The sequence below is a fragment of the Fusarium flagelliforme genome, assembly GCF_020744385.1.
Source record: "Fusarium flagelliforme strain FIESC 12 MPI-CAGE-AA-0113 chromosome Unknown B0J16scaffold_6, whole genome shotgun sequence".
In the NCBI taxonomy this organism is placed as follows: Eukaryota; Fungi; Ascomycota; class Sordariomycetes; order Hypocreales; family Nectriaceae; genus Fusarium; species Fusarium flagelliforme.
The window spans coordinates 1,289,084-1,297,840 of NW_025763508.1; the positions used below are offsets into that span (position 1 = coordinate 1,289,084).

At 48.5% G+C, this 8,757-nt stretch overlaps 2 protein-coding genes across 2 annotated transcripts; both read left to right on the top strand.

Moving 5' to 3' along the window:
• The first annotated feature begins 121 nt into the window (after nt 1–121).
• B0J16DRAFT_171081 (glycoside hydrolase) lies at nt 122–1,837 on the top strand. Its single transcript, XM_046122417.1, has 2 exons — nt 122–419; nt 472–1,837. Exons 1-2 carry the CDS (start codon nt 240–242, stop codon nt 1,486–1,488), a joined length of 1,197 nt encoding a protein of 398 aa, XP_045980013.1. The 5' UTR covers nt 122–239; the 3' UTR covers nt 1,489–1,837.
• Nucleotides 1,838–2,025: 188 nt separating this feature from the next.
• On the top strand, nt 2,026–5,439 carry B0J16DRAFT_346917 (armadillo-type protein). Its single transcript, XM_046128507.1, has 2 exons — nt 2,026–2,430; nt 2,488–5,439. The coding sequence occupies exons 1-2, from the start codon at nt 2,260–2,262 to the stop codon at nt 5,317–5,319; spliced, it is 3,003 nt and encodes a 1,000-aa protein (XP_045980014.1). The 5' UTR covers nt 2,026–2,259; the 3' UTR covers nt 5,320–5,439.
• The last annotated feature ends 3,318 nt before the right edge of the window (nt 5,440–8,757 follow it).

Genomic DNA, 8,757 nt, shown 5'->3' on the forward strand with positions numbered 1-8,757 from the left:
TAGATCTCTTTCTTCCTGTCAAACTCTTTCTTTCCGAGCTGTTGCTTCTCTGATTCATTCAAACCTTGACGGTTTATCTAAGTTTGATACTTGTTCCTATCTTCCTTTCTATCACTATCTATCTATCTATCTCTTCTTTTCTATTCTTAATGACGACTCCTTGAACCTTGTTTCCTAACTTTTCACTTCCATCTCTTCCTTTACTCTCACTCTCTCACTCTCTCTATATCTCTATCAAAATGCATATCAACTGGGCTAGACTCTTCACCGGGACGGCTTTCGTCACTTCAGTTCGACCAGTGGCTCGCGATGTTTCAACATATACGGAAAAGGCCGTCACTTCCATCGAGGCAATGAACAAGGAATTCTACAACGCCGCTACCGGTACATGGGACAATGCCTGGTGGTCCAGCGCAAATGTATGTTGAGAACAGGTCCAAAGGAGTTACATGGAACTAACAATGTTCTCAGGTGGTGACAACTCTAGCTGATTTCGCAACTCTGGAACTCGACGAAGCCAACAAGCTAAACATTGGAGGCATCCTCGCCACAACATACACCAATGCTCAAAAAACAACTGTTCACACCATGAAGACAATGACAAACGGCCTTGTCAGCTCCAGCTATTGTTTGGACTCAAGCTCCGGTTGCATGATGAAGCGTTCTTTTCTCGGAAAGCGTGGCTTCGATAACTTTCTCAACGAGTTCTACGACGATGAAGGATGGTGGGCTCTGGCATGGATCAGAGCACATGACGCTACTGGAGACCAGCAGTACCTCGAGGCTGCTATCGACATTTTCAACGACATGCAAACCGGCACTGGAACAAAATGTGGTGGAATCAGGTGGAAGAGGGAAGGCGAAGAAGGTTCAGGATATGTGAATGCCATCGCCAACGAACTCTACCTCATGACCGCCGCCTCTCTAGCACGACGTGTCCCCAACAACGCCACATACCTCGACATCGCCAAGAAGCAATGGAACTGGTTCCAGGACAGTGGCATGATCAACAAGGATGGGTTGATTAACGACGGACTTACCGATGACTGCAAGAACAACGGTCTGCAAACTTGGTCCTACAACCAAGGTGTTGTCTTGGGCGGCCTTGTTGAGCTCGCACTCGCTACTGGCGACACGAACTACACCAAGAAGGCACACAAAATTGCAAATGCAGCTATCAAGGAGCTGACCAACGAAGACGGCATCCTCATCGAGACTGACGAATGCGAACACAAGGATGGCCACTGCGGTGCCGATGGACAGCAGTTTAAGGGTATCTTTGTCAGGAACTTGAGATACCTACACACAGTCTCGCCTAAAGACTTGTACCGTCGGTTCATCACCAAGAACGCCATCTCGATCTGGAGGAACGGTCGCAACGACGAAGGCTTGCTAGGAGTTTCTTGGGCCGGGCCTTATGTCACTGCCACCGGTCCTTCACACAGCAGTGCTTTGGATGCTATCGTTGCAGCCATTGCAGTTTCTTAAGTGCTTTATTGGATTTTAAAAGGGTTTACAAAAAAGGTCAGATGATGACTGGGCGTCTTGGAAGGGACAAAAACTATGGATTGGTTTTTATTGGCGAACTTGGATGATTTTACTTTTATCGGGAATAGAAGGACACGCCTTACGAGCGAGCATCAGACGGGAAACAGGGTCCACGACTCTCATTTTATTTGTTAATGGTTTGATACCCCTTTAGAGGATTTGGAGGAATTTTAAAAGGTATTACAGTTGGAGCTTGGCCTCAAGAGATAGAGGCTTGAAGCCCTCATGGATAGACTCTCTCTAATTGTATTATCTTAATCGATCTTTACAAAATGACGATACAATATACAAACAAAATTACAGCTCGATCATTATTCTCTTGCTTGGTGTTGATAACTGCCTTAGTACCTTGGAACTATGACTGTACAGTGTTAATTGGTTTGCCACGACTGAAACACTGTAACAGGTAGCGACACTGAATGTTTGGATATACGAAACATAGACTTCCAGTCATATTAACAAACTGTTACATTATAATGAGAATCGCCTGAGTAACTGTAAGAGTTTCCTTCCTCCAAGTTTCGAGAGTTGCAAAGAGACAAACAGACTCCCATTGGTCCTGCATGAAGCTGCACCTGTCACCAAAACCAGGACCCGCTTACCATCAACCTGACCTCTCACAATATGTTCAACCTGACGCATCACTCAAACACCAACCAAACATCTTCATAATAACCCGCCGCTTGGCAATTCTGTTTTGTTTGTCGCAGGATGGATGCTCCAGAAGCAGATTTCGACATCAAACTGCAGAAGATCTCGGCGGATCTTCTAGAGGACTTTGACCGCTCTCTGCCCCATTTCCTCTGGAAGCCTGATGGTCATGGAGGCACAAGAATTCGTTCAAGGGTGCGCGCAAAGGAGATTTTCAGACTGACCAGTTCTGTAAGTGAATGTGACCCACGCATCTGTATACCTAGTCGTGACTGACACTGCCGTCAGCTCCTGGACCCTTTCCAAGAACTTCCTCAGCTGCTGGATCCATACCTCCCCAAATGGATCCCCCTCCTAGCTGAGGCGTTCCTCAAGCACCTACAAACTCGCCATCGTGGGAAAACGCTCTCTTCACGTTCTAAATTGTTGGTCTCTGTAGAGTTCGCCATATGCAAGATTCTGTACACGTTCTGCAAAATTCGTGGGGAAAAAGTCATTGTGCGCTTTCTCAACGTCGAAGCCAAGTATCTAGAATTGCTACTCATTGCCATTGAAGAGTCCGAGCAAGCTTCTGCTGATGATGTTACTCTTGGTAAATGGTCTTGGGAAGAGCGCTATGTTGTTCTTCTATGGCTCTCCCATCTTCTACTAGCTCCCTTCGACCTCTCTACCATCTCATCTGTCGACCTGCAGGATGTTACAGCTCCGGATATCCCGGGCATGGTCTGGCCTGAGAACCTCCCTGCCATCACTGTACGCATGATCCCGCTTGCTATCAAATATCTCAGTACTCCTGGAAAAGAGCGAGATGCTGCCAAGGCTCTCCTGGTGAGAATGGCGATTCGACGTGATATGCAACAGCTAGGTGTTCTCAAGAGCCTCATCGACTGGTCTCTTGCCTCACTACGTCCTCGAAAGGATCAACCCCTCCAAACAACATACTTCTGTCTCGGTATCTTGTCCTTCTTGGCTGGTGTCTTGCGGGCATCGTCAGACACTTCTGACATGAATCCTTATCTTTCCACCATCTTCTATGCCATCCAGGCGATTTCTGTTGGCGAGGATGAGTTGTCAAAGACTATTATCTCCTTTGCTCTTGCGAGGAAAATGATTCTCAAGGTTATCCGATCCGTGGTTGTGTTGCGACTTCGTCAGCCCCAAGACATGGCCAGTACTGAACTCACAGAGGCCGCCATTGGGTACCTACTCGAGTCCGTATCCGACAACGATACACCCGTACGATTTGCTGCTAGTAAATCCTTGAGTATCATCACACTAAAACTCGATCCCGATATGGCTTCTCAAGTTGTTGAAGCAGTGCTTGAATCACTGAATCGAAATGTTCTTTGGACGAAACCGGCTGGGGGCAAACCAGTCAGAGACTTGTCCGCTGTGAATAACCTCGAGTGGCACGGTCTGATGCTTACGCTCTCACATCTGTTGTACAGACGATCTCCGCCAACTGAACAGCTTTCTGATATCATCCATGCCCTCCTTCTGGGCTTGTCATTTGAGCAAAGAAGCATGTCTGGAGGCAGTGTTGGAACCAACGTGCGTGATGCTGCTTGCTTCGGTATCTGGGCTCTGGCACGTCGATATACGAGTGACGAACTTCTGGCTGTTCCCACACACTCTGTCTTTGCAGCAAAAGCCCACCCTGCAACGAGTTCCATTATCCAGGTTCTGGGGACAGAACTTGTTGTGACCGCTTCACTAGATCCCGCAGGAAACATCAGGCGTGGTGCATCAGCGGCTTTGCAGGAACTTGTTGGACGCCATCCTGACACCGTTGAACAGGGTATCTGGGTGGTGCAGACTGTCGACTACCACTCTGTCGCACGTCGTTCCAGAGCGATTCAGGAGGTAGCTGTTAATGCGACCAGGCTAGCAAGCCAGTACGGTGAGGCCATTATCGATACCCTTCTAGGTTGGAGGGGTATTGGTGACCTTGATGCTGCCTCAAGGCGTGTATCAGGTGCCGCTGTTGGCGTTCTTACTCACGAGCTGTCAGACGTGAAGTCTGGTGACCCCCTCGCTCGGTTCAAAACCACTGTCCAACTGCTGACCGAGCGCCTCAAGACCCTTCAGCCGCGTCAGGTTGAGGAAAGACATGGTTTGTTGTTGTGCTTTGCAGCCGTCCTTGACAAGTTCACTGCTCTGTTCCAGGAAGGCACATCTCAGGAAGATTTGTCCCTGATCAACGAAATACTCTCGACAGTATCAGGTGTGCTGGAGAATTTGCAGTCGACTGCCTATCGAAAGCCGGAGCTACTCTCTGAAGCAGCAAGCCGTCTTGTTGTTTCGGCGCTACCCGTTCTGCAGACTGCAGTTCTTGGCACAAATCAACTAATCTTTCGTCCAGGGCATGAACTCGTCCATCCCGATAATACATACGATTGTATGAGTCTGGTATCCAAGCTCGATTCCTGCGATGAAAATCGAAGTGCAGAAGTAACGCGTCTGGTCTCAGCATTACGGGCTATAGTTCCAACATGGTTGAATCGCAGCGAACAAGAGACTATTGAGCCGACTGCTGCTGCATCACTGGTCCTGCTGATGCTCTCCCGGCCAAGCGGGAGGAAGGCGCTCATGGGTGAATGGGCAGAGACTGTTGAGCGTCGACCTACAAGCCGAACGGCCGTGCACGGCAACGGCTACTTTTCAGCACTTACGATTGCGCAGCCTCTGGTGGACTCATCTGACGACGTGGCTTGTCAGGCACTCTTGGGGCGGTGGGCATGGGATACTGAAGTTGACACTCGAGTGGCTATTCTGCAGAGCCTTACACAGAGCAGTGTTTTACATAACAAGCCTCTGACCTTCCTACAGTTGATTGCTGAGGGGTTGAACGACTACACTACGAACGCCCGGGGAGATATCGGATCACATGTCCGTGTGCATGCTCTCAGAGCTGTCAGGACACTGTGGGGTAAACTAGATGAAGTGATAGATGAGAGCGAGTGGGCAGAAACATCTGTGAGGACGCTCTTCTTCAGCGCCCTTCGCCTTTCTGCCGAAAAACTCGATCGAGTTCGTCCTGAAGCCCAAACCGCGGTGGCCCTGATCCTGGAAGAAAGGTACGTAAAAAGGATTGCAATGAATGCTGAACAAAATTACTGACAGTTTCAGCCACGCCAAAAACTTCCTTAACCTAACTTTCTCTTCCAAAGCCTACTTCCATAGCGTGTTGACTCTGCATGCTGGGTCACGTCTCCGACCATGGCTTCGCAAAGTAGCAAAAGAAGACACGAGTCAATGGATGGCAGAGCTTATGTCTGGTTTCGTTGGATCCGCAGATACCGGTAACGAAGATCTGATTATTGCCAGTCGAGCGGCGCTTTGTGACTTTTGCGAAGCCAGCCATGAGAACCTGGATCTTGTCTGCCAGGCATTGTTACAGAACCTCAAGACACGACAGGGTCAAGACAGGGTTATTGTACCAACTCTTGAGGTTGTTGCATTCCTTTTCCATGTGCAACTCTTCCAGAAGAGCAGTGTTAATCTTCGCAACCTGTGCCTGCAGACTCAGAAGGCGGGATATAAAACAGGTAACGTACGCAAGCTCGAGGCGTGCGTCAAAGTCTACACTGGTGTTGCATCAATGCTTGGCCAAGAAGGTGCCGAGACAGGAGCCCAAGAAGCCAGGAAGCGCTTGGGAGCTCTGTTGCATCACCCCTGGCCCAAGGTAAGGAGTATGGTGGTAGACGGACTCTGGGGTGTGCTTGGGGAACAGGAGGAAGCTGCAGAGAAGCTGAAGGGTGTAGACTGGGGTCAAGCTGGGAAGCCACATATCAAAACTGCAGTCGAGGAATTGAGGTTAGGCTAGCTCAGGGTGATGCAGAAGTGTGGCCCAATGTGGCAGCTGAATAGTGTTCGAGAAGATGAAGTGCACGGCAATGCACGGCTATTCGGCTTGAAGTTTGGTTCCTGATCGACCCGTGATAACGAGCTAGCTACAAATAGTGGCCGGCACTCATTTCGTAGCGCAACCGAAAACTATTGTGATATCAGACAGATGGCACAACTAGTGACCTTGATATTTAAGTTCAAGAGGAATGCGAACGAAACGATGGTCGCCCATGACGAAGGCTTTGAAGAACATATCCATGCCATGATTCGTGAAACAAGGATGGCTGTGAAACTATGCATGACGCTGTATGTAGTATGGTGGCTTGAGACATCTGAAGCCAAATGGCTGTTTTAACCCTTGATATGCCTGCTCGATAGAGCGTGCGAACGACTCGTCAAAGTTTAAGCGACATCGGTCTATTGCAACAACTGGATGTGACTTTGCGCCATGTTTCTCTTGACGTTCTAGTGGACGCACTAGACGTTCCTGGAAAATCGTTGTCAACGTGGTTGACAGACACCAGGGTATCAGAAGAATTGGCCCTTCAAGCCTCAGAGACAGAACAATTTAGACACTCTATTTCAGTTTAGACTAGCAGTCAGGGTGATTTACTTTAGCACCCTAAGCCTCAAGAGATAACTTCTGTTATCAAGTACACAGATACCAGGTTGTGTGAATCTAACACTAGGTAGATGCATGGCTGAGCGTAGCAGCTGGTTGCTTTCGTGACGGTTCGGCCACAGAGATGGTTGAAGAGTAGAGATAAAAGCGGAAAAAGGCCGCCCAGGGGTAAGCGAAGACTGTACAGTTGCGAAAGGGTTGGCGTTCTGCACGTATGGTCTAATGACGGATAACTCGAGCTAAAACCGTGGGCAGTACAGTGCATCCAGCGTCATGGTGTCTGAGATGGACATGAAGACAACGCGTATCCGATGCTCTTGTTCACTGTTGGACTGGACGTAGTATCTGAAATCAACAAATCGGCCCGGAGGCGATCCTTCTGATAGCTAGTTTCTGGCTGATAGACCGGGTTTGGGAATTAACCCATTTGTTTAATGTCCAGGGGCCGAAGCTATGAAATTAGCCTGCCGTGTCGTTGACCGTTTGGCTTGCTGGGGTGAGCGGCAATAGCTTGGATTCATGTTCTTGAATATGGAGTGGATATCTTGGTAAACCAGCTCGATGAACATGGCGTGCTACTCCGCGTATGCGGGTGTTGAAACCGGAGCTGGGCTAATAAAGGGGAAGTAAGCTGTGAGAGAATACGACAGACGTAGCTCAAAGTGCTACAGGAGCGAATGCATCAGCCAAGGAACAAGAGATAAGGCTGATGCATGCATCGTGAGATGTGGAGTTTTGCAGATAAGGAGGCCATGATGTGGGTATTATTGGTGTGGGTTATTACAGTCCATGGTAATCAATCAATAGCATAATGGTTCTGGTTCTGGGTCTTGTTTGAGGGGAGTTGAGTAGCTGTTTTCAAAGGGAATGCTTGTACTGTTAAGGAGAAAGACATTCAAGCGCTTTCCCAATTAATTATCGCTGCCTGTGTCGGTACTTCTTACCCAGTTTGTTGTGAGCGAACAGAAGGAAGCAGCAATGGGCAATTTCTTGAAAGCAAGTGGAGATTCTCCATTCTTGAAGGCCCAAACGGGGCAGGTACCACTTCCTAACAAAACTTTAAATTGCACGGTCTTATTTCCTGATATTTTCCTGTATCATGGAATTCCTTCATCACTTTCAAGTTCAATCTGCGCTTGACTCTACAGTGCAGTAAAAAAAAGACGTTGCAGAACATCAATCCCAGCACAACGGTCAGAAAGCGTGGGGGCAGCTTGATTGTCTTATCGAGTCTCCTACCAGGTTGTCGCGTGATATGATGTGACAGATCCTTGACGGTTGGTTGATCGCTGGATTTGGACCCTTGTTTCGTCTTCCATGACCTGGGGGAAATGGAAATGGCAATTCATATTGGGCAGCTCATGTTTCTCGTCTCAAGATATCCGTATCAGCAATTCGATCAATCACTATCACATACAATGCTCCATCGCAATGGCAAGAAAAGGAACAACTCGTGACCAAATGACCTGCGGCTGACAACGAGATGGATGGACCAGCGGAAGCCGAGTCTGAAAGATCATAAGCAACACGGCATAATAGCGCACAGCCACAAAACAGCAGCATGGGAACATGGGAACACATTTCCAGCACTCTTTTACATATCGGGCAGTTCCGTATGTGACACGTGAAGCCACTGTTGTATCCAGACCGACGTTGCTACCGTCTTGGATCTTTTTATCCGGTTCAACTTCAGACATATCTGTATCTCTGTTGGTATCAAATTCTAATCGGTTAGAATGGCTTGCCTCGCACGGCTCGGTGGCCGACAACGGAGGCGTTTTCCGCTGCTACGAGGAAGCCACAGCGCTATGAAACATGTACGATGTTTTTAGTACTGACAGCTTGGCGGCGTTTGTTTGACTACGTGCCGCGATGAATGAAGGACAGGTCCGACAGGTATTCGCATGACTAGTTCAAGCAGCTAGGGTACAGTACTACTGTACGGGCTTGATGGTTGATGCTAGCCCCGCCCTGTTACTTGCGCCTGGGTTGCACCAAGAGTTGTTTCTTTTTCAGATGGAAAAAATCATCAGCTTCACCAGGACAACAGTACCTCTATTCATGGGACTTCCTTTCTCAAATATGTC

Excerpts from the sequence above, each read along its gene's own strand:
- B0J16DRAFT_171081 (XM_046122417.1), top strand. The coding sequence starts at position 240 with ATGCATATCAACTGGGCTAGACTCTTCACCGGGACGGCTTTCGTCACT. Across the intron at positions 420-471 it reads CCTGGTGGTCCAGCGCAAAT|GTGGTGACAACTCTAGCTGA; the intron begins GTATGTTGAGAA and ends CAATGTTCTCAG.
- B0J16DRAFT_346917 (XM_046128507.1), top strand. The coding sequence starts at position 2,260 with ATGGATGCTCCAGAAGCAGATTTCGACATCAAACTGCAGAAGATCTCG. Across the intron at positions 2,431-2,487 it reads TTTTCAGACTGACCAGTTCT|CTCCTGGACCCTTTCCAAGA; the intron begins GTAAGTGAATGT and ends CACTGCCGTCAG.